Here is a 25,510-nt window from a genome sequence, read left to right on the forward strand (position 1 = left end):
AGTTAGGGAAATTTTCCTCCTTACTCCTACAAGACTAAATAAATATTTTTTTATTAATCACCACAAAATAAATGAAATATTTTTTATATATATAATTACGCATGTGATTTCAACTTCTGCTTTAGACAGTGATCAGGACTCCTGTTTATATCTTTAAGTAGTTGATGGATTTTAATTAAGAAAAAAACATAATTAAAATAGTAATAAAATTACTATAAAATTGCCACATTTCATTGCACTATACTAGTAAATGTTATAAATTTTGTGGGCAGAAGAATAAGATACTGGAGATAGACCAAAGGAGTGAAATTTTATCAAATATAAAAAGGTGCATAATGGGAGCATAGGTCAGAAGTGAAAAAGAAATCCTAAGTTACACTTAGATCGAAGCCAATAGTAAAACCAGATTGGACGTTAGGAAGAACTTTTTCAATGAGGCTATTATTAAGCATTGGAATGGGCTGCCCAGGGAGATGGTGGAGTCACTAGCCTTGGAGATATTCAAAAGACACATAAATGAAGTACTGGGGGAAATGGTTTAGTGACGGGCTTGGCAATGTGAGGTGACTGGTTGGACTTGATCTGAAAGGTCTTTTCAAACCATAACGATTCTATGATATTAAAACATGCTGAAATGAAATTTAGAATACGGGCTCATACTCGAATTTGTAACTGGTCTCAAAGTACTCAAAAGTGTTGCTATAAAATTTACTGTATGTACATCATACAGTTCTTACTAGATTGCATCATTGTGCAGAAGAAATGTATATGGCTGAAATAAAGGTTGAAGGACATCCATACCTATTTGGAATTCCTGATACAAACTGTCTGGGGTTTTTAGTCACTTAGTAATAATTATGCAAATTAATTTTGAGATATACATATATCAAATTAATAACTTTTCCTTATTTGACATATGTGAAAACCTTCTTGCATATTTGCATGCTTATTCAACCTACTTCTTTTGGATCTGTAGCATAAACAGGCTGTCCAGGGAGGGTATGGAGTCTCCTTCCTTGGAGGTCCTCAAGACCAGCCTGGACACATTCCTGTGTGACCTGGTGTAGGTGGACCTGCTTTGGAAGGGGGATTGAACTAGATGATCTCCAAAAGTCCCTTCCAAACCCCTACCATTACGGTAGTGATTTTCCACAGCAGCTCTTGCAGTGCTGTGCTTACTGCTGATATCAATATTATGACTACTGCTCACACAGCATCACGGCAGTCCCTGATGTGTCTTCTGAAGAGAAAAGAAAGTGGAATTTTATTTGTTTGTTTGAGAAATAGTGGAAAGAAAACAATTTTTTCCCTTTCCTTTTTTTCCAGAGCACAATACCAGGGTTGAAGCTCTAAGCCTTCCAAATTTCAAGCTCTTTGTAACACACAGAATGTAAAAAAAAAAATCTGATTTAAACCAACGTGTTCTTTTAAACACCTATCACTTTAAATAAAGGGTTTCTGTAATTGTTGGTCAGCCTGACTTCATTCTGACAGACTGCACCTTCAAAATTCAATCTGTCCCAATTTCTATGTAATACTTTTACCCCTATGGACACTGCAGTCTCCCTGCATCTCTAACATTGTTCGAGAATCAGGTCAGCCTGCTATTTGCAATCTCAAATCCAACTTCCTATATAGATTTTCCAAAACAAGAATAAAATAACTAGTGTTTTCATTCAGTCTTCTACCTACAGTAGTACTGCTGAGATTAATTTTTAAATCTGTTTTTAACTTCTGTTTCTGCTGTAGATCTAACAGATATTTTAGGAGCATAGCAATAATGATTTTAAAGTAAATTCTAACCATAGACTCAGTTTATTGCTTTTGCATGACTTTATAGATTCTGAGTTTGTCAGTCATTGTTTGAAAATTAAAATGGGAAAATATTAAAACAAATAATTGGAATTTGAGACAATGTAACTCTTCAACAAAAGGAGTGTAACATTTTGCACAATCAGGGCTTTCTACACTGTCCCAGCAAGTTCTCTGTTTATCTAACTCTTAGTTACTTTACCTTAGGCAAGTTTCATTCCTCTCAGATTCTGCAATAAATGAGGTGCAAGGTAGGTCAAGATAATTTTCCATGGGTAAAAAAGCAACAAATAGATCAAAACAAAATAACCACCCAAAGAAAACCCCCATGAAACTCTTCTGAACATTTATTATCCCTTAAGCATTTGCTCATAGGTTTGTCACTGTGTATGAAACCCAGCCCCAAATAAGTTAATTGTCGTATGGTTTCAGATAATTGCTGGATCTCAGCATAAAATAGATACTGTTACAATATGTAATCATGCTGGCAATGCATTCCAGCTGGAGAGAAGTGTTTTGAAAGCCTTAATTTCATTTTCATTGCATATTCTGGGGTTTGGGGATTTTTTTGAACTGTAAATATTTTTAAGCTTTTTGTAGCAGATCTATCCCTATTTCTTTATGTATATATATGAATACAGGGAGATAGAAATAGCTTCTCAGAAAGAAGCAATCATTCAGATCTTGGACCACATACAACGGCTACTCATGCATTGAAAAATCTTACATTTCTACTGGAAAGATCATTATGATTATCTGAGTGAAAAAATATATCTGCTTAATTTCTTTACAGAATAGTGTGCAACCTCTTCTGTTTCAACTGTTAAGGACAGAGTTGTGTAATGGAGGACAGCATTGTTGGTTTGCCTTGTCCTTGATTTTGCACTTTGAATGAACTGAGTGTACAAAAAGGATAACAGTCCTGAAAACATATCTGTACTTGCAGGAAAGAGCCCATCATGTGTATCTGCATGTGTGTTGCCTGTGTATATCTGTGAAGAATGGCACACGAATCATAAATAAAGCAGCCTAGTGATGCAGAAAATGTCGGAAAATGCATCTCCAAAAAATCATTAACACAGTACCGGAATTTGTCCATGAAAACAGCAGAGTAACTATGGCATCTCATTTATTTACCACTGGAAAAATAGTTTCCCCAGCCACATGATTGTATTTTAATTCCAAGCTGTTTTCTTTGTATCAAATACTCAACAAGATATATTCTCACAGTATGCTAAAAAAACAGCACCATACTACTCTCCTGCATGCAAAACATACTGTCAGAAGATATTTCAGTGGTGCAGAATGAGCTTCACGTGCATTTAAAAATGCATAGTTACCTAAAGGTTTCATCAAAATAAAGTTTTTAAACTGCAACAGATGAATTTACCAGTCACACTACAGTTTGCCTATAGTTCCATGTAAGATTGTAAAAAGGGATGCTGAATAACCAATGTAGTGTATGAATGCAGAGACTAATTATCAGGGTAAAATCTCCATAAAACAAGTATTTTGGGAGATGATGCTTTGTACACAGAAGACATAAAGTAGCAAGCTCTAGTCTAGTGTAGTTTTGTTCACTTACTGGTAGTTATGGAAATGTAAGGGAGGGAAAGCTTCACTGAGATTATACACCTTATCCAGTCAATCAAGGCACATAATTTTTGTCTCAAATACTATTTTTTACTAATATCAGTGTCAACTTTCAGTTGTTTCCGATCGGAAAAAAACAAAACCCAAAACAAAAACAACCAAAAAACAGAACACAGGAAATTCAGAAGACAACGTGACTATAAATCAGCACTAAACATAAATATAGAATGCTGACTTAGAAGCATTTAATCATTAAATGTAATCAAAGTAAACAATATCACCATAAATATAGTCTACAAAGTAATATTGTCAAATCTAAGCCATCCAGGTAGATATATGTTATGTAAGAAATTGCTCTCACATGACATAAAATACTGTTACAGTATCTACTTACAAATAGTTCATGAATACTCAAAATATGTTTAAAAGGTTAGTTCTGCACTAGGTGCCTTACAATGTTCCGTATTGTGTGCTGTTTAATTAGTTAGAAACGTGACTGCATACTTAGGCCTGAGCAGAATGCAGTCTGCAGTGCTGACTGACACACTTGTGCAGCTATTAACAGTGAAATAGTGACCTGTAAGAGATTCATACAAATTCTTCTTTTCTGCATTAATGATAAATGGTACCTGAACTGTTAAAGCTGGCAGAGAGGAAATTTCCCTGTAATATGAGATTCATAGGCCTTTGAAATCCCTTGAAACCTTTGAAATTCAAAGGCCCTTGAAATGTTCTCAAACAACTTTTTACTGTTATCTTTCTCTCTCTTTTCCTCTTTCAGCTACTACTTCCAGCTTGGTGACATGAAATAATGTCAGTTGAAGGAAATGTTTCTTTATGCTTAGTACTTCTGTCTTACCCCGAGATATACAGTTTGTGTCTCTGGCAAATACACATTTATTCCCCTCTCTTCTTCCTTCACTTTTCTTGGTTTAATTTTCTATTTTGTGCAGAATTGCAAAATTGTGCAGAAAACTGATCAAATGAAGTTACTTCTGATTTTATTGGTGTACTTCCAGCATGTATTGGGCACTTTATGCTTTGTCTCTGACAGTTCAGAGAAAATATGCTGTAACAGGTACTTCCTGTTCACATATTGCTTGTAGCTTATTATCAACCTTTCATGCTCTCCTAATTTAAGAGAAGACCACTGGCACCTGTTCTCCAGCTACATTATTCAATTTGCTTACCCCATTTAGATGTGTTCCAAAATCTTCATATTGCAGTCCTAAAGGTGACTCCCCAGAGGCTCTTATTTTTCTGTTACACATATATAACAGTTTTTAAAATATTCTGCATTATTGCATATCTTTTTGTACTTTGTTTTACAGGCTTTGTGGGCTCTTTCCATTGTGTTCAAATGTCCAACAAGAAAATACACTATAGATCAGAGATAACATTAGACCAAAGGCCTGTTCTGCCTAGTGATGAGATGTGACATCATCAGCAGTGGCATTTATTTCTTTGTTTACACTAGATGTACAAAACAAACAGCACCTTGAGGAGGCCTAGATACATGATGGTGGCAGAAAGTCTGAGGTCCCTTATTTCATCCCAAATCCATCACTTTCTCTTCTCTCAGAGTAGTGCAAAATTGTTCTTAGAAAAACTATCCTTGTCAATCAATCTCATCTTGACTCTTTTATCCTTCCCTTGCCCTAAATTTTACAAAATTATTAACCACTTCATTGCCATGTAAAGGATTGTGTGGGGCACAATAGATACAATTCTAACAATACTATCTGTAATACATAATTTTAATTAAATTACAATATTCTTTCAACTATTTATATAACATTGAAGCTCCTCTAGACTTTCTCTCCCTCCCTTTAATTTGCTAAAGAATGTTATCTCACCTAACTTATTTTACTAGATATAAGTTAATTTTCTGTATGTATTGGATGATTTGTAAAGAAGTCAAATTTGAATTACACTGCATTACCAATGGTGAACACTTCCACTTATTAAATAAATGACAGAGTCAGAATTGTATATGATCAGTTGATAAAGTGAGGTCAAAATCTGTAAATAACTTGTAATTTTAATCCAGTTCTTAGAACAAGATTTTTAGTTCAAAGATTCAGAAAAACATATTAAAAAATAGAGCATTTATAATCTTAAAAAGGTTTGATCATAAAATATCTGCTGTCGTTGAATAACACTCCTCTCGAGGTAAAAGGGCCAATAGTGCAGTGAAATACTAATACCTAATTTCATGAAAGAGAAAGAGGAAAGTAAAAGTAGATACCTCCCCTGTGTGAGGATTCTGTTTGTTAATTACATTGTAGATAAAGTATGCAGACACCATCTGTTTCACTCAGACAACATTATATACTCAAAGAAAGCATATGAAAGCTTGAAAAAAGCTTGCAGAGAGGTATATTTTCCTCCACGTTTTCAAATATATTTCTTCTCTGATTAGTAAAATAGTATGTCCATACAGTAACAGTGTAACTCAGATTGTGTAGCTATTTATACATTTTTAAAACTTTAACAAGAAAAAAAAAACTTTGTTATTTTAGTAAGGAATATATATCCAAACTCTGTAATATCAAGTATATGAGAAGGATCACTGTGATTTTGTGAATCTGGACTGAAGAGTAAGAGAAGTTCTGAGGCAGTAACACTTCATGGATCCTTTAAACTGTCACCATTAGATCTCAGACTGCAAGATCTAAAGACTGTAGCTTTACATCTGATTCACTTTTCCTTGCAACTCCATTCCTAGACTACATCAACCTCTTTTTCTACTCACCTTTAATGACTCCCTGAGAAAGTTCAATGAATAATGCTCTCCACATTTCATATTTAGCCTCAACATTGAATAAAGGAGATATTAAATAAACATGAGACTCGCCAAAGCAGGCTCTGAAAGGGTCTATGGTAGTAAAATGGCAATATTATCTTGGAGCTAAGGAATTAAAAATTCTATTCAAGGCTGTGCCGACTTTGGTTAGGGTAAAATTCATTTTCTTAAAAAAAACCCAGAAGATGCAACAGAGGTACTCTGTCAGTACAAAATAAATATCTTTTACTTTCTCACTCACATACTTCATTCTTTTTACCAAGTACTGTGTATACATGTATTTGCCATACATATAAGAAGAATGAGGATAGGGCCAATACAAGGGCTAATTCAACTACCAAGCACAGGAAGCAAAACAAGGTAAACAATATTATCATTAAGATAATTAAGAGTGACTGTTGACTCATGTTAGAAACATTGTTACTACTAAACAAAATGTTGATACTAGAAGAGGTCAAGCTAATCTTGAAAAAATACATAGAAATTTAACTGATTCCCCCTCAAAAAACATTAAAATTCAACGATTTCTTCTGTATCAGCACTAAAAATGTCTAAAGGGCTTTAACAACAGTCAAATAACTGTTCAGATTTGTCACCATGCTGCTGTAATAAGACAGAATAGTACTAGAAGGCAAAAGGGAGAAGGACACTGCTGTTTCCTGTTACATGCTATAAAAGCACAGCAGGAACGAAGACTCTGCATGGATGTCTCTGAAAACAAGTGTTATAGGTTAGAAAAGGATGGAGCCTTTAACATACCTCCTTTGTGAAAAACATTATTCATAATTATGAGCTTTCTGGCACTGTCACAGTGGCCCTTGTAACAAACTTTTTTTTTAAAATTTAAAATATGGCTTTACAGGAAATCAGTACGTGTGGTCCAACTCCTTCCCTAACAAAGTAAGAAATGTTTTCACTGATTTTTGCCAGGATTATACTTTTATAAAATGGTGATTCTTCAACTTACTTGAAAACTGTATGGCGAATCCAGATTTGCTGATATAAAAATCTGTGTCAAACTGGATAGTTACTATGTTCAGCGTACTGTGAATGCCTTCAGGAACAAGAGACCCACTTATTTCCTTTAGTAACATCTCATTCTCAGGTGGACCATCCCAAACTCGTAGAATGTCATGGGACGCCTCAGTATCAAAAGCAAGAAACTGGAGGCTGCAAGATTACAATGATTTTATTGTCAGCTTTCATATTACTCAACAATATATCTTTAGCAACAAAACTAAACAAAAAAAAATAAAATCAACTTTGATTTGCAAGCATGGTTTTCCATAATATTTCACACTTTTACCTTGAATGCATAAAAGATCAATTAAAAAAATGTATTTGAAATGAAAAGAAATTGCATTTGCTTACCATGGAACAATATATAACTTTAGCCATTTAATGCAATTATTCACTGAATCTTTTCAGAAAATAGTCTTGTTTTTCTCAAGACAATAATACCTATCACATTCTCATTGAAAATACAAACTCATGCAATTAGCAATATGGCATGAATGCCTAACTAAAATAACTACTACAATGCAGGTATTTTTTAAAAAATGTAGGCTTTTCTACCCAATGGTTCTGCTTACTCTAGCACTTTTTACTTTGTACTTACTCAGTGTTGTAGCATTAAAATAGCTTTAATATTAGATATTTTAAAATAGATATGCAGTTAACATCTAGTCTGTATATATGTTTGCATACATACACTTATGAATCGGTTAAAAATTCATAAGAATTTGACAAAAATGTAATTAATTTTAAAGCATGTTCTTCATCAGATAACATTCATTGAAAAACAGACACTTTCAATACAAACCTACGTATTCAAACTTAGAGTGCCAAAAACCAGTCCTTGAAAAGCATCTTAAATCCTAAATCTCTTTTTTCTCCACTGCGCAGTTAAGAAATGGTTAATACATAATCAAAAGGATTTGATGTAAGAATTGTTTCCAGTACCTGACAATATTTCCTGGATCTACTTCAATCACCCACATGCAACGCAGATTGTTGTCATAGGGAAAAGGATAGCCAGGAGACAAGATTCTTCCTGATGATTCTCCTTTAAAACGGCCTCCACATTCAGCTAATAAAAAACATTACATAATGTGTAACTTCGAATTCATTACCCATAAATGTGGTTTCCTTTGAATATATTTATAGTTTCCTTTATTATTTATATTTCTTTAATTATTTTGAATACACCATAATAATTAGAAAACATACCATACTATAATGACAAGAATCTAGATTGTTACTGAAAAAAAGAAACACTCTGGAGCACAATTAAATTAAGAAAAAATAAATAAATAAAGAAGTAAAAAAAAAAAAAAAATAAGGGGGATGAAACATACTAACTAAAACCACTCTTCTAAGAGAGAAAATTAATTCACCTTTCAGCATAGACAAAGAGTTGTAAAATTGCTCACTAAAAAATTGTCCTTACAGTGAAGCTATAGTATTTCTATCACAGAGGGTAAGCAGCTCCCTCTTAGATAGCCTCAGCCAGTCATTAGGCAAAACTAAGGACTCCATAATTTTAATACCTAGTCTTTGAGAAAAACTTATTTTTTTAATGCAAATCTCTTAGGCTTTTAAAGCCTTCCTATTTCACCTTCTTTCCTTTTAAAGTCCATCTAATACTTTTATAAAATGAAAAGCTAAAATAATACTTTGATGAGATCTCTTGGTATAGTTAAAATGTAGCTTTATTTGATTTAACATCTCCCAAAATATTTAGTTGCAAGATTTATTACCTTATGATCTGTGAGTTCCATCATAAAATATAATTGAAATGCTACTCTTTATGGATTTTCTGATATAATAAAAGCAAATTTGCAGAGACAGGTGGTCTTTCATATCTTTTTTACGCACTTTCCCAACCTTTTAATTCTTAAATGCTCTTTTAATTTCTTTTTTTAATATTATTCAACTTGGAGCATAATATACTCTTCTTTCACTAGAGTAAGGAAATGAACAGAGTGCAGTATAAAGAAAAAATTACTTACTGACAAACTGAATTAAATTAAAAATTAATTACATTTCATCCAGGATCACTGAACAACTTCAAATTTATAATTTCTAATTTTCACAGCAGATAACTGTCTTGCTTTTTTTAAAATGATTTTTGAATGTTCCCTCTCTCTCCTCTGTAATTTACTTCTGCCTCTCCAGCAAGGTTCCAGCTCTCCATTTTTGCTGGTTGCTGAATCAGCTGTGCAAGTGGTGACTTCTCAGAAAGCAGCATCTTCTCAGGTTGCAGTCAGGCATAACAGAGCAAAATCCTCTTTATCTTACATCTTCAGATTGCATTCTACTAAGACAATCCTAATTAAGAACCTTAATTTTGCCTCAACATGTCAATGGTTAAGATTCTTCTAAGTTTGCCAAGTTAAAGGAAATATATATTACACTACATTTATTTCTGCAAATTACATGGACAGTATGTTCTTTGTAATGTTTACTACATGTTTAAGATTTATGATTATCACAATTGCTTGAAAATAGTTTTGCTATTATCTTGCCCATGTCACATTGAAATTATACTAAAAGAAGCACAGTAATATTTTCAAGCTAGTTTCTGATAGCAGCAGCAAATTAAAATGTCTGTTGAGATATCTTGCTCATAAATATCTAAGGATATGGGCTGGGACCAAGTTCTTGTAAGGATGGAACTTGAGTGCATACAGCTCATAAATAAGTACTCTGGAAATAAAGGGCATCGGTGTTGGAAAAACAATCTTTTTTTCCCCTAATTTCCTTTCATATCAAAGAAATTTAGTTTCAATCCAATTCCAACAAAAAATGAATGCTGAATGATTCCAATAAATGGAAAATTTTACAACAGCTTTACTGTTGATTCATCTTCATGTCCTGCTATTTAATCCATTACTGAATTTAAAGTCTCAAAAACTGACTGTTTTGATCATAGATGAGAGAGAGATCATAGGACTCGGGCTTCTGTATGGACACATTCAAGACATATCTAAAAAAAGTCACAGAGTATATTTCTAATGTGAGCATGCTTTTTTTTGTTGATCTTCTTGCGTATTTTTTAACTGCCCTTTATCTTCCCAGTTCTCGTCTAGTCAATTTTCTCATGTTATATCACTACTAAGACATCATCAATATTTTACGGTATATCTTTTAGCCCAAGAAGACATCAATTTATGTATTTTTCAGCCCGAAAAGAAACTTACAGGATTCATATGATATACTTTCAAGAGTATTTTAAAGCATTTGCAGTGATCCTTGATTAACATGAAAAAGTAAGCTCCCTGTGAATAGCAGACTGATAGATATGATTTGTATAAGATTAATTTAAATCTCAATAAATTTACACCACAGATTTATATTGTAAACAGATTCAGCTATATAGAAAATTTTGGAATAATAATACTGTAGCTTTCCCAAAGACCATTGTGGCAGTATAAAATGTAGGTGTTTAATTTGTGTAATTTTTTTTAAAGATAGTCATTTGAGTTGGATGGTTTACCAGTACTGAAACAAAAAAAGAATATAAACCCTTGAATATATGACCATATCATCTTTAAAGAGATCCAGACTCAGTTTGTTGAAAATTTCTGTTTATATCAGCTCTGAATCTGGCTCACTTCCCAACCCTAAGGTGTACTATTTGAGCTGTATGTATCTATTCTGAAGAGGAATTGCTGAATAATGAAACCCCATGACTCTCCTCCAAACTGCCTGTGTCATTTAGGGGACATAACAACATACATCAAGAGTGTTCAACTATCATCCATGAGATGTTCTTCTGACTGCCTTCCAGTAGACCTAGATTTGAACTATATGAAATTTTTAGTATTTCCTTAGAACATTAAAAAGTTGAAGTTCCCTTCAAGTTTTTTTTAACCTAAGAAAAAGCAACACCATTCAGATATAGATGAGACCTATATCAATAGATCTGTAGATCTATGTATAAATAGATCTGTTCACGTACAGATCAGAGTCTACATAGATCTAACGATCTTTAATTTTTTTTTTTCTTATGTTCAGGTAATAGTTTAAATAAATAAATAAATTTTAAAAGTCTGCTACCAATACACGATGGCACAGGGTAGTCCCATGCCCTTCTTTCTCCAGTCATACACTTCAGAAGGCTACTTCCATGGAGTGTGTAACCTGGATTGCATCCATAAATTATCGTGCTTCCAGCAAAATGGCCTTGATCACTGATTTTGTATCCAAACTGGGGCACGCCAGGGTCCTCACAATGTGAAAGCTCAAAACCTACAGTAGGAAAAAAAATTATAGTTACAAAACCAGACACATTAATGAAATTTAGATTTTATGTTTTCCAGTGGAAATCCAATATTTTCATACTTCGAGTAACAACATATTCATTTTTTTTTCTGTTATTAAACAGTCTAAATAGGATAACTGTCTATATTTCTCACTTAAGAGTGTGCAAACAAAATGGTATCAGAACTTCATCTTCTTAAGTGTCAAATTAAAGACCGAGAAAAAAAATATCATTATCATTGTCAATTAGTTCTATATATGCTATGATAAATTTTAAAATGGCAGTCCATTTTTTTTTATGGCAATTTAGTTCGTGAATAGATATTTAAAGGCTCATAACAAAATTGCACAGTAGTTTTGTTAGTTTTTACTGTGCATGGTTAAGACTAGTAGCACAATAGCACCTATGGTACCAAAGAAATACTGTTATATTCATCAATCCTTACCCTAATCCAGCAGTTTGTAAATTTAAAGACTACATGCACAATGCAATGATGATCTAGAGAATTCAAACTAAATTATTTGGACATTTTTGAGGATTAAGAGATATGGACCAAGAAGGAAATGAAATGACACGGAACATAAAGAAACGGGGAAGCCTATTAACACTGGGAGAAAGATTTTCTAATCTAGATGAGGTTTTTTGTTATTTACTGAAAAGCAACTAGAAACTCCACTTTGTTCAAAACCAAATGTATTTTATCAAGATCATGAAGCTCAAATTGTATGTCCATAAAAAAGGCACTTTGTGACAGATTAATATTCCTACAGGTGGGTGATTTGATCAAATGAAGGTTTTTTTCATATCGTCATTCTTCAGTGAAGTCATTTACACGGTGTTTCTCAATCTGGGCAACAGCCTTTCACAACCTCTCTTCAGGTACTGAATCATTACTGTTGTTTGAAAAAATCATAGAATCATAGAATGTCATTATTTTATTTTACAAAAAATATGCTTCAGGTTGAATATGACTATGTGCTCACATAGATCAAATGCTGTTTATTTCCAGTTCTTCCTTTACCTCATTTAACACTTCACTGAAAATGGCTCACCTCCTGAAGAGTCTCCACAACTTTTGAGCTGAATTTTCTCATTCCTAGCCAAACTATTCTTTACCAGTACACATTATACTGCAAAAGCTCTAAAATAGGCTAATGTAAGTCCCAAATGAAGAACCTTTTTCGTTATTGCCAGTTTGGGTACTTCTAAGAAAATTTTTGATCACACTATGTGAAAAGAAGTTAAAATGTGGCTTGATCACTGAAATATCCTCCTTTCTGGATTCTGATTATAGACAAAGGACCAAAGTACTTTTTAACTTATCACTTCCTTCTTGATGGTGAACATGTAACTCCATTGCCTAAACATGGGTATTTGCAGTGGTTTTGCTGCCCTAAGTGTATTTCAGTTATCCACACAGTGCTGAAAATGCTGGCAACAAGACCAAAAGGAAAAATGTATCCTTCTGGAGCAACATCTGATAGCTAGGAGCATAGTGAAGGGGATCTAGAATAGCAATAGTTGACCATTTTAGGCAACTGAAAGAGCACAAATCCTCACAATGTGTCCCCGATGACCAAACATTTAATTACATCTTGTTTGGATTTTGTTTACTGTTTAAAAGCTTCAGGCTAAGTGCACGGTACTTTTGGAAGGTCTCATTGTCTACATCTATTTAAGACAAATATTAGATGTCTTTCCTGAAACAGGGAATGGCCAATGGGCGATGATCAGTGGAATGAAATCTAGTTGTAGGCCAGTAATCAGCATTGTGCCCTAGGGGTCAACACTGGGTCCAATGTTTTTCAACATCTTCACCAATGATCTGGATGAAGAGGCAGAGTGTATCCTCAATTGACCAAAGAGGTATTCCATCATGCTGAGGTATAAAATTGGAAGATAGTGTTTCCAAAGAGACCACTGATCAGAGAATGGCTGGGCATTGGTCTGCTCATGGGAGATGTTGAGTGACTGAGTTGGTGTCACTTGGATTTTCTTAATCACTTTTCTCTGTATCTTTATTTGGACCCATGAATTTTTCTCACTTTTTCAATTCTAAAAATATCTGCAAAAGTTTCAGCACTGTTCAGGATCGTAAGGGAAGGGTTTTCTATGACAATGCCTCTCTGAAAACACAGGAAACATTAATGATAACCTTCAAATACTGGACTTGGATGTACCTATATAAATAAGAAAAATGTAATACCTTGACACTTACATAATAACATAACACTGGAAGTCCTATCTCTAATCATCGGGTATCGTTCTATGCTATCAAAGGCTATTATGATGTATGATTACGCAACTTGCCCCTGAAAAATAATTACATAGTCTTGTAGTACCTTGAAATATTTTAATTTTGTTCTGTTCGACTTACATCATTTTTATCAGAATCAGTTTTTAAAATATGACGGAGTCTTTTGGAATCATAAGAACATTTTTTTAACAGGTGAAAACAAATGACACAAACACAGGGAAAAGAAGGATGCTGACTGCTGCATTGCAAAATTACCTTATAATATTGCTTTGCTGCTAAAAATTCAGTTTTAGTCACCAATGATGAAATAAAGAAGTCATATACACTAAATATCGATAGACATGTAGAAATCACATACACTTTTCAGAAGTTGCCTCTTGACAAAAATTATGTGTAATTACATACACCCTATAAGACAGAGACCTGAAAAGATTTTGCCTCTTCTAATATTTTATTTTAATTGTCAGTCTATGTATAAGTAACACATTTTTTGTTCTGAATTTTTCTTCATTTTCATTCTAAATTAGATTATTCTAAACAATAATCCAAATTCAGAAATTGCTAGTCTAATGCAACATTAAATATCAGACATGAGTCTTAAAATGGAGAATGTCTTTTACTCATTAATTATCTTAATGAAACAATGAATTTTTGTTAAATATTTAAAAATATTTACATCCTTAGATATTTTATGTGCTAGTAGAATCAACTGAATTTTTTTTCTTTCCCTTTCCATGACTGAAAAAAACTTCAAAATAACTTTCTAGAAAAAAGACAATGGTTTAAATATCAATCTATGTCAAGTACTGTCAAAGCAAGCTTTCAATATACTACATATTTGGGGTTTTTCAAAGTGAAATTACGAAACTATATTATTTTGATGACTAATGACTGATTTGCTGTTTTATTGTATTTGTCTTTTGATAGCATTTTTATTTTCTTTTAAAACCATAAAGCTATTACTACTGTTTTCTCAAATACTTACTGGTGTATACAAGTTGAAAACCTTCATCAGTGCCCTCCATGTCTGAGTTAAATTCCAACCATAAATGATTTGAAGTACTACTTAGAGTCAGGCCTCTTAATGACGCCCCAGTATACGCACCCAGCAGGTGAGCTGTGTTATCTTTACCATCATAGATCTGCAAGACAAATATAAGTTTTATAGTTGTGAAGAAAAAGATATAGATATTTGACTTACGAAATAATCCTGAACATCTCCATTAAGAGGAAGGACAGACCTCTCAAGTGAAATACATTGACAGCCAACCCAAAGTACTATTTGCATATAGTGTTTGCCTCTCTTGAGTTACATTGCCTTAATTTCAGTGATTTTTCAAATGCACAATTTAAAACCTGTCAATTCCTTTTTTTGAATAACAACAGAAATGGGCAGAGGTGACATAGCAACCCAGTGTTTTTAAACCTCTGTTTTCTCTTTCACTGACAATATTGTAATGCTGTTCACAACCCTTCAAGCAAATACCTATTTCATGTAGCTGTATCTGCCTCAAGTCACTGAGATGGCATAAGAAAAAAGCTCACATATCCTCAACCTTCTCTTGTTAAATAGACCTCAGAATTTTTTTTCCTATGTAAAGAGAAGCTCAATTATAACTACAAAATAAAAGTAGACTAGGAAATTAAATAACTGGAACAACCGCTTCTGTAACTTGAAAATCATGTAATCTATATGTAAATTGGAATACTGTATTTATTTATTTTTCTTCAAGACTTATTCTTTTCCATATTTGAAATAGAAACTTCTGTCATATTACTAAATATATAAAACAATTCTTTAATAATTGTCAACAAGTTTCCTCATAAGCTTGGTCACTTTAAAACATCACAGGTTGTTGCATTGCTATTTTTACCAGAAAGTGTGAAACTATAACTTAATAATAGTTTCTAATCCAAGCACTACATCCTGTAGGATTTATTTAGTGACACTGAAGATACCTAAAACTTTGATGAATGGGTTTTAAGAAAATTTCATTTGCAAATCAGTAAATTGACCTCCGAATAATTTTTGTATTCCAACATAGGAACATTCCAAAGCTTTACTGTAAGAATAGAGAATTATCTCCAGATCTAAATAATATCTAATTGTATTAATTTGAAATGTAATTAAATCTTGCATTTGCAAACAGGAATCTATATCACAATGAAATAAAATCAAATACACCAGCAATAGTAGTGAGATGACAAAGTGAATGTGAAGTATTATGATGTCCGTTCCCCATCAGTGAGAATGGCTTAAACACATAAATACTACTTTCGCAGAAATCCTCAGTCTCTAGTAATAATAAAGAATTTACATTTAATGATATACTGAAATAAAACTAATCAGTAATTTCTAGCTATCTCAAATAAATAATTTTAGAGCAGTTTAAGTAGTGTGGTAAAATGATTTGGCATCGTTCCTTTTTTTTTACCGAAACAGGTAAATTCCAAGCGTACTTGACATTTAAATGCTAATGTTCATAAACAGAGTAAAAATAAGAAATTAAAGGGAAAAAAGGTGCAGTTAATGTGTATCAATTAAAAAATATACATAATACTATTAAAATGAATTTTTAATTTTATTTACAATTTATTTAAAATTATACTGAGATAAGTAATCAAATTAAAAAAAAAAGTGATCTATGAAGGTTAGTTCTGAAGCGGACTTAGGTTTTTTTTCACTTACTGAAAGAAAAACATCAATTCCAGGAGAATTACTCCTATTCTACAGAGATATTTACATCATAATAGACTTAAAGAAAACCTAGTTCAAATTTTATGTTCTTTTACCTAATCTCTACAAGCTACTTATAACACCCAAGGACTCAGGATTTATTTTGTTTTTAAAGGCTACATAAGGATAAATTGTTTCCTGTTATGTATTGCCAATATTTAATCAAAGGAACCTATGATTAAGTTTTACTGACTATTCTCAATGTCTTGCCAGAACTTCTCATAAGCCACTTCATGATACCAATTTTCCTTATGTGTTCATGAAACACATAGTTTATTGCCAATTTTTTTAAATTTCTTGCCACATTAGACCTCTCACATTGGCATACTGACATCACCTCAGAATTAACACTAATTCTATTATTCAGGTTAATTAGCTGTTCCAATGTATAGTACTTCTAAGTCTATATTATTTGTATTAACAAACACAATTCAAAGTACTCAGACACTTCCAACACTTTATAATTCTTTGAGTAAGAGAAACGCATTTGGATGAGGGAGAGATGTAATCGATTTTAATATAATACTGAAACTTTTTTTTTTTCTGGTTGCCGATTTTCAAATGTTCAAAGAAACATACTCCTAATCTTGAGACGGTGAGATCTCCCTTAGGACAACAAAAAGATGCATATTTTGTTGTATAATTCTCAATATAAGTAACGTCTCATTTTATGCTTCACTCAATGGGCACTAAAAAGGAATTTCTAGATATAATTCAAATGACACAGTTTAAGTTGCAAAGAAAGTGAAAATGCACCTACATTCTCTTGTGAGATTTGCAGAATCAACATTTTCTCTCTAACTTTCCTAAAATTGGTGGGAGTTTTACTAAGGATTTTGAATTAGTTAATAATTCAACTTTAGAATTTGATCCAGAAGACAAGATTATATGTTAATTAAGATATCCTCATTATCTTATTTTTAATATAGGAATATTCACTCTTACAGGCCTTGTTGGAGTTGTTATTGGAGGACATAAATCCTCTTGGATTTATGTCACTTGAGTGCTAAATGGCCAAGAAAAATCAGTAATGAAAATATTATTTGCTTGAATTAATTTTCTTTAAGTCATCCTGTAACATTAATGCAAAGATAATTGATTCTTGACTCTGTAAGATGCCTGAATATGCCAGTGACAAGATACTCAGACAACATCTATGAGATATTTAAAGGCCTGATCTGTCAAACTATTAATTCATAAAGAGGAACAGACACATAAAATGTTCTTCATATTGCAATGATATTTTGAAATGTTATAGCAAGGAAGCTAATAGTGAACATTGTTTACAGAAAAATGTTTTGAACTGATAGATGTTTAATTTGGTGAAGATGGGTCATATTTGCATTTATAGTTACAGAAAAATGGAAATTAATGGCTTTTTCTTTTCAGATGGCTTCTTTAACTCCGTAACGTTTTAACAGTGGAATAGTATAAAGTGAATTTACTAAAATTGTGCATTTTAATAAAACTATTTTTGAGATTTGCTGTTGAAACATAAAAGGCATATGGATATGAATATCTATGCCTTTATAAAGAGAAGAAATGCCATAAAATCAGCAGCTCAGAGCTGAGGCTGTCAACACGCTGTCAAATGTATAATTTATATCACGTGCAAATAGAAACACTAACATAAAGGTCAAAAAAGGCCCATATGTTGAGGGGATTTTTTTGCCCCCTACATTTATTACCTTTCTCACTCATGTTTCAGGATGATATTCCTGAAAAGATTATGATAGTAAGTGTGGAGACTCTTAAAAATCTAATTAGCAAAAAGACCTAAACATTAACTTCCTTTGAAGTCTTTGCACAAAACTCATCAAAACCTGAATGAAGTGCACACATTCCAAAGTTGGATCATGTGTGAGAGCAACCAAATCCAGTAAAACTGAATCCTCCATATTTTGCAGGAGCACAAAAAGTGCTGTGCTAAGCACAGGGGAAGGGGACCCTTAGTACTACTTCTATTTTGTTTACTAGCACATCATTACCTGCCTGTTGCTGCACTGAGTGTTTCAGTAGCAGGAAAAAAGAGTGTTGAATGGAGACAAAAATGGGGAAAATAGCTGATAGAAATGTTCTCATACTTTGAAAATCATGTATTCTTTTTCTCTGCCTCTCACATATGCAGTTTACTCTAAATATTTTAAATTCTGGAAACATGGCCCCCAAACTCAGTTAACAGTACAATTATCAAGGAGGAAAGAACTGTTACACAGTTTTTGAGGTTGTAAGTATTAAATAGATAGACATATAACAACTATGCAGATCTCAAATTCTCAATATGCCTTCATGAAATTTTACTCAATATTAAAATGTGGTCTTATCAAGAGCAGGTTATATCCTACATATGTACATACACATACACACACATACACACATAAGGGACATATATTCCCTGTAGCTTCCAATAAAAAATAACGAGGCAAACAAAACACCTGCCTACAACATTAATATAACTAGACAGAGCAATTACATTGACAAGAGAAAAAGAGAATTACATACTAAATGAAGCAAATTAAAAAGAAATTATATGTTTTGAAACTTCTATTCTATATCAGTTCAAAACTGATAAATGGGAACTCCTTCTGTGCCTAGGGAGTAACAGTACAGGCAGTGATTTATTTGTGTTCAATATGCTGTTTTCCTCTAATGCTGTATTCCCAGTCCAGCTGTTTCATTGTTTCAGTCATAGTGCTTGTCAGGTATAAATTTGATCGATGATCAGTTAATTCATGCAGTAAGCAGCAGACCCCATGACTCAATTAAACAACATATCAAAAGTTTAGTAGAATATTCCTTCTATTCAACTTTGAATGACATTTTGTCGGCACAGATCTAGAAATATATCAGCTGAGAGAAAATTTACAGATTGTACATGATTAACTTACTTTCCAACATATTCATCTATCAGTTCTCAAGAAAAAAGACGTGTCATTGATTTCTTAATCAAATTATGTAGGTGAGAAACTGGGCTTTAACTATGTAATATTAGGAGTTTGCTTTCTTGTGTTGGGCAAAAGGTTGTCTAGAAGATAATGTTTACATATCTTGGTTTCCAAATGCTTAATTGCTTATCCTCTCTAGCTCATAGTTAAAAAGGAACTGTGTATTTACTGTAAGTCACTTAGCTGTTTGTTGTAGGACTGGATGATACTTATTATTTTAAATTTAACTTCCTTCCAATGCCATTTTTCATCTTAGGAGACTTCACTATACTCAGCTCAGATTTCTTATAGTTTAGTCAAGGTAATGATATTTATATACATTTACAAAACAGTGATATGTATTATGTTTACAGCATTTGTTGACTATTGATTCACTTGAAAGTGTAATTTTAATGTCCTACACTTGTAGCCAAAAATATATTAGTCAGTCAGCAAAATAAGCTAATTATTCCCTTTTTTAATTTTCGTCCTCAGTTCTATAAAAAAGGAAGTCCCTGAAAACTCCTTTTCAAATCTGTTTTAATGACATGAATGCAAATCAGTCTAAAGGAATACAGGAAAGAAATTGTGGATAATGCCTACTTTCCTGATCTTGAAGATACTAATGAAAAATACTAAGCATATTCCCATGTCAGTTTCACATCAAATCTTCTACTGATTCTTTTTCAGCTCCTGAAGATGAGAAGTAATCAATAATAATAGGGATCAAAAGAGAACTTCAGACCTGGTTCCGCGAGAATAGTTTTGGAATGTGCAACTACTGCTTTGTACTTCCTCAAAAGAGATTCCTTTATTAAATGGACACATGAAAACAAGAGTCTGATGGGATTAAAATGACTTGTAAAATCTTCATCTGAGAGATGAGGCAAGAAGAAACATTAGATATTATGGTTCCACAGATATCTTTCCTTCCAAAAATAGATTGAGTGACTTTGACTTCCTACAATATCAGATAGACTGAAAGAAGTGATAATCATAGAATCATAGAATGGTAGGGGTTGGAAGGGACCTTTAGAGATCATCTAGTCCAACCCGGCAGATGCAGGTTCACCTAGATCAGGTCACATAGGAACATGTCCAGGCGGGTCTTGAAGGTCTCCAAGGAAGGAGACTCCATAACCCTCGGATTGTGAGGAACTTTAGCCAATTATTGTAATTCAAGTTTGCTTACTTGAAAGACAAACACTCTGATTTCTAGATTTTTTTTTTTCTAACAGACACACCTGCAAAACACAGAAAATTCAATGTACCACTGTTAAAGTATAGTAAGTCTCAGAGTTTACATTTTCTAGGTAAACATTTCTAGTGCAAGTGGTTGGAATGGCTTGAGAAAATACATAGCCATAGATATTTTCAAAATGTCATGAGCATTAAATTATTAAGGAAGAAAAAATTTTAATTACTTTATATTCATATTCATTTCTATTTTTATAACTGTATATAACTGTAGATCTCACTTCAGTGTTATGACTTTTACACAAAGATAATAGAGATGAATGGTTTAAAACTAAAAAGTCTTAAGGAAAACACAGTCATATACTTTTATTGGAGGGGCGTAAAAACTGTGGAAAGAAATTTAAGGATAGTGATTTGGGTTGAATATGAATTTAAGTTCAACTGTACAATCCAACTTGGTTAATTTAAAGGTCTTAACATACCTTCACTCATTGTTCTGCTTCATTAAGAAATTCTAAAACTGTTAAACTGGCATATTTGCATATATCACCTGGATTTTTTAGCAGTAACTTAAGCAACTGAGGATTCTTGCTTGGCTTTTTGTAATGGTGTTTATTTATCAATAAATACTAAGCATATTCCAAATTATATATTTCTGTACTAAAGTAAAAATTAAAAGGTACTTATTTTGGTTTGAAGTAAACAGTGAGGTCAAAATAAAATAAACATATTGGTGCATGCTGGGTACCCACTAGCTTTTATTTATTTTATTTTGTTAGTGTTTTTTTAAGAGGAATATAATTTTTAATTTAATTTTTTTTTTCCTTATGTGTGACTGACTTTATATTACATTGGGCTTATGTCTTGAGTAGAATTACCCCCTTTTCCTTAAAAACCTGTGTCTGACAACGAATGACAGAAATCCTAATATAAAGCTCAGGTAGCTAAAGTTAGATGACATAAAACCCTGACTGAACTGTAGCTAATTCTTAGAAATATTTTTTTTTTACATAATCCTTCCTATTTTAATAACTACATGGCAGAATATTGCAGTATTTTTTTTATTTTTAAAATCAAACATAATTGGCATAGTATTTTTTATTCCTTTAATTTCTGAGAGGCAAGTTTAATTAAATTGCTTATTGTGAAAAGTTAGGCTATTACTCAATTATTTTTAATATATCTCTCTTATAGAATTTAGACAGTATGTGGTAAAAGACAACATGATCATCAGCTTTAAATATATAGGTGGCTAAACAATAAATCCAGAAATTCATATTGTAGGGAATTTGCTAATAAAATCTACAATTCAAAGTAAATACTTTTTGCGTTTATAAGGGTTAGTCCATAAAATTATGGTTCTTGTATCTTGGTTTTCCCTTTATTGTACCTTCATTTAATGTAAAAATTAACATGTAATTGCTGGGATTATTGTTTTGGAGAGATGCTACATAGTACGCAAGACTAATCTAAAGTGTAAACTTCATGTACAAAACATACTATGTAGATGGTGTATTAAAGTAAGCTTTTGGCTGTAATGATTAGTTAGATTAGCTCAAATTATGAGGCCAATGAAGAAGGAAACAGAATTTTAAAAAGATTTTATGAATATTTAACATTAAGAATTAAGACACGTTAATACACGTTAAGGCAGCACTTGCCTTATGGTTTCAAACTCTTTTTTAACTGTACATAGTCAGAAAAATATGAGTTTTTAAGAAACAGATTATGGAAACACCACAGGTTCCCTAAATTTCAGTTTTCCCAGGAATGAAACACATTTGCATACGTATTTTCTCAGAGATGCTCAGACCTTACCTGATACTGTATTGCATAGATAGATAAATTTCAATTATACAAGGAATTACAAGTTTAGAAATAAAAAATAAGTGGCACGATTACATACCTTAAGAACATCTCCTTGGGCTAAATGAAATGTTCTGGCAGAAATATTGATTCCTTTCCCTGCTTGTACCTGAATACTATAGATACATTCATGGTTGTTTTCATAGTTGAGAGGATAATTGGGTGACAATAAGATTCCTTCATTATTTGTTGTGGAGGCTCCGCATTCAGCTGCAATTAAAAGAAAACGTTAAGGGATATATTAATAGGGGAAAAAAAGTCATTTTATTAATTGTGATAATAATAATGTTAATACAACCTACTTCGATATTTTAAACATTTATTGATATCTAAAATCTAGTTTAATATATTAAATATATGTTCATGACAGTGACTGAAAGTTATAAGGATATATTTAAAATGCAATACCTGAATAAAAATATGTTCAATACTGTGGAGAGTTATAATCATGTTAATGGTACATTCTGTAATTATAATATTTTAAAGAATCTTTGTTAAATTTTGGTTTAGAGTAAATACATTTATTTTTACTTCTCCCACAAAGAAATTGATAAAGACTTGAAAATTAATGTAAAATACCCTAGAAGTTTGTATCTGTACATATTTATATATACATCAGGTGTATAAATAGACATACATGCAGATATACACATTTTCACACAGATTAATGAAGTATTCTCTAGTATTAATTTATGAAAATAAAAAATGTAGTCAATGATATAAATTATAGTATAAAGACTTATGCTATAGATACCAGCTAAACAATAAATATATATATATGTATAAGTAGAAATATAATAACTTCCCAGAAGAGATGGGAGTTTTAACAGTTAAAAATAAAAATATGAAAATATTGTATTTTAATTATACTTTAGTAATCAAATTTCATCACAAAACCACCTGAAAACATAAAAACTTCTGGTAATGCTACAGTTGAAATGAATAATTAACTTTAATTTAGTATTATATTTTGGACTATTTGAATGAAAACATTTTTAAAATTGAGGTATCAAGTATTTTAAATTAACTCGACAAACTACTAAAATTCTTCCCTTTCCTTTTCATTTGGTCTTGGTATGAGGTCTTTATAGTCCAAGAGCAAGAGTACTTCCTCTCTTGTTAACAGATACTGCCTTTTAAAAATTTATGTATTTAATTGTAATACTAAATTCTCTGGTTTACTTTTGTTTTCAGGATCACTTCAATATTCTTGCCATTTATTTTACCCAGTCTAATGAGAATGCACACCAGTTATTTTAATGTAGGAAATTCATTGACTTATAATTTATCAGAATAAGAAATTGTATTGTGCAAATCTATGTGGTATTTTTGAAGGTTTGAAAAGGTGTTTAAACAATCTGTGGTATCTATTATAAGAGCTATTATTGTTTATTAACATTATTATATTTCCCTCACAAGACTTGAGCGAAATCCAAGATATGGAAATGTATATGACATTTGCACATTAAAGGACAAAATTCCATTAATTAATTAATTCTATACACAGCTAAAACATCATGAGGAAAGCTAAATCAGACACAGACCAAAGGAGAAGAAATGATTGATAGCTATGTTTAATTCAACTGTGACACTGAATAAATACTCAAATAATTTGAGTGTCATCACTTTGTCTTAGACTAGTTGTATACACATAATCTGGGCAGAAGAGAAAAATCTTCTAATACATGGGATCATGTCTATCCTTTTATTTCATTCTCAAAGAAATGGTTATTTGCTACTCTAAAGATGCATAGGTCAGTTTGAATTACAACACACAGGAGTAAGATGAATGTAATTTCAAGTTTGTGGAATATCTTTTCCCATTCCAGAGAGACAAAAAAGTTAAAAGTACAAGGTAGTTATGGTATTAAGTTGACTCAACACTGTTTTTGTCAGAACTATAATTCAGAGCAATTTTAAAAAGTCTGAACACAGCAGAAAGACAACTGGGAGGATATTTTTAACTAATATCTGAGAACCATGCCATGTTTTCTCTTAAAAATAAGTAAATTTTTGTGTCATAGTATTTATCAATCTGATAGTTCTTCTCTTAATTTAGAGTTTTAAACAACTACAATACTTACAGGTGCAGTTAACTGCTGAGTAAAAAAAATGTCTGGAAAAAAATGTTAACTGAGTTCTTAAGCTTGGAGTACAAATATTAAACATATACTCTGTTTAAAATGTTTGAAAAAAAAAATTAACAGGCATTACAGTGATTTAAACTAAAAAAAAAAGAGACTGAAGAGGCAAACTGGGATGGAATACTAACATTGAAACAAATCATTGCTTCTGGACTTTAACAGTAATATAGAATCATTTCAATTTTAGAAAGGAAAACAAACAAAATATCAAAGAAAAATAATGAAAGGAAAATACCAAAATAATAAGTTATTTCTAATAAATTATTTCTATGCTTTTGGTTGTGAATGCATAATGTGAAATGTTCAATGCACAGTTCTGTAATAAAATAGATGAGTTTAAAGTATTGTTTATTACTGTATTTAAATTCTGTAATCATGTAAAATGCCATTATTATTTTAACTAAGGAATGAAATGCATCTATTTGGTTAATTTAAGCATTTGAAAACAGTTATTCAATGAATGGGTTTTTTAATAACACATTCTCTATGAGAAGAATTTTGCAACGGTTCTTACAATTCAGCTGATGAAATGCTCATCATAAATAATTATGAAACAAAAAAAGTGTGACATTCTGCTACAGATTGAAATTTAGCCATTGTTTTCTTCAAGCCAATCTGAAGCTAGAGCTATAAATAGCAGTTCTATAGTTTGAAGATACGTTATCTCTTGGTTAGGAAACTAAGCACATTGCACAGTTTGACTGGGAAAGTAAGTACAAGCATTCAAAAAAGGGTTTTGTCTTTAACCAACAGTAGTAGAATACTGCAAATCAACAGTTACTTCAGTAAGTGTACCTAAATTCAGTGCTCAATAAACTATTTCTTCAGAAGTTCTACATCTTCAACTGAGGATAGACATACACAGGAAAATAGACTTTTGTCAAAACAAGACAATAAAACAGAGGCTA

The 25,510-nt window shown here is 32.0% G+C and overlaps 1 protein-coding gene across 3 annotated transcripts in view; it reads right to left on the minus strand.

The window, feature by feature from the left end:
* Positions 1–25,510, minus strand: part of CSMD3 (CUB and Sushi multiple domains 3) — a 611,954-nt gene that overhangs the window by 185,925 nt on the left and 400,519 nt on the right. For all 3 annotated transcript variants that reach the window (XM_061994596.1, XM_061994595.1, XM_061994594.1), the window contains 5 exons: positions 22,499–22,668; positions 14,720–14,876; positions 11,273–11,464; positions 8,174–8,300; positions 7,179–7,381 (listed from right to left, as the gene is read on the minus strand). In XM_061994596.1, the coding sequence (XP_061850580.1) occupies positions 7,179–7,381; positions 8,174–8,300; positions 11,273–11,464; positions 14,720–14,876; positions 22,499–22,668 (849 nt within the window). The remainder of the gene's footprint in view (positions 1–7,178; positions 7,382–8,173; positions 8,301–11,272; positions 11,465–14,719; positions 14,877–22,498; positions 22,669–25,510) is intronic.

Source organism: Colius striatus, chromosome 4 (assembly GCF_028858725.1).
Source record: "Colius striatus isolate bColStr4 chromosome 4, bColStr4.1.hap1, whole genome shotgun sequence".
In the NCBI taxonomy this organism is placed as follows: Eukaryota; Metazoa; Chordata; class Aves; order Coliiformes; family Coliidae; genus Colius; species Colius striatus.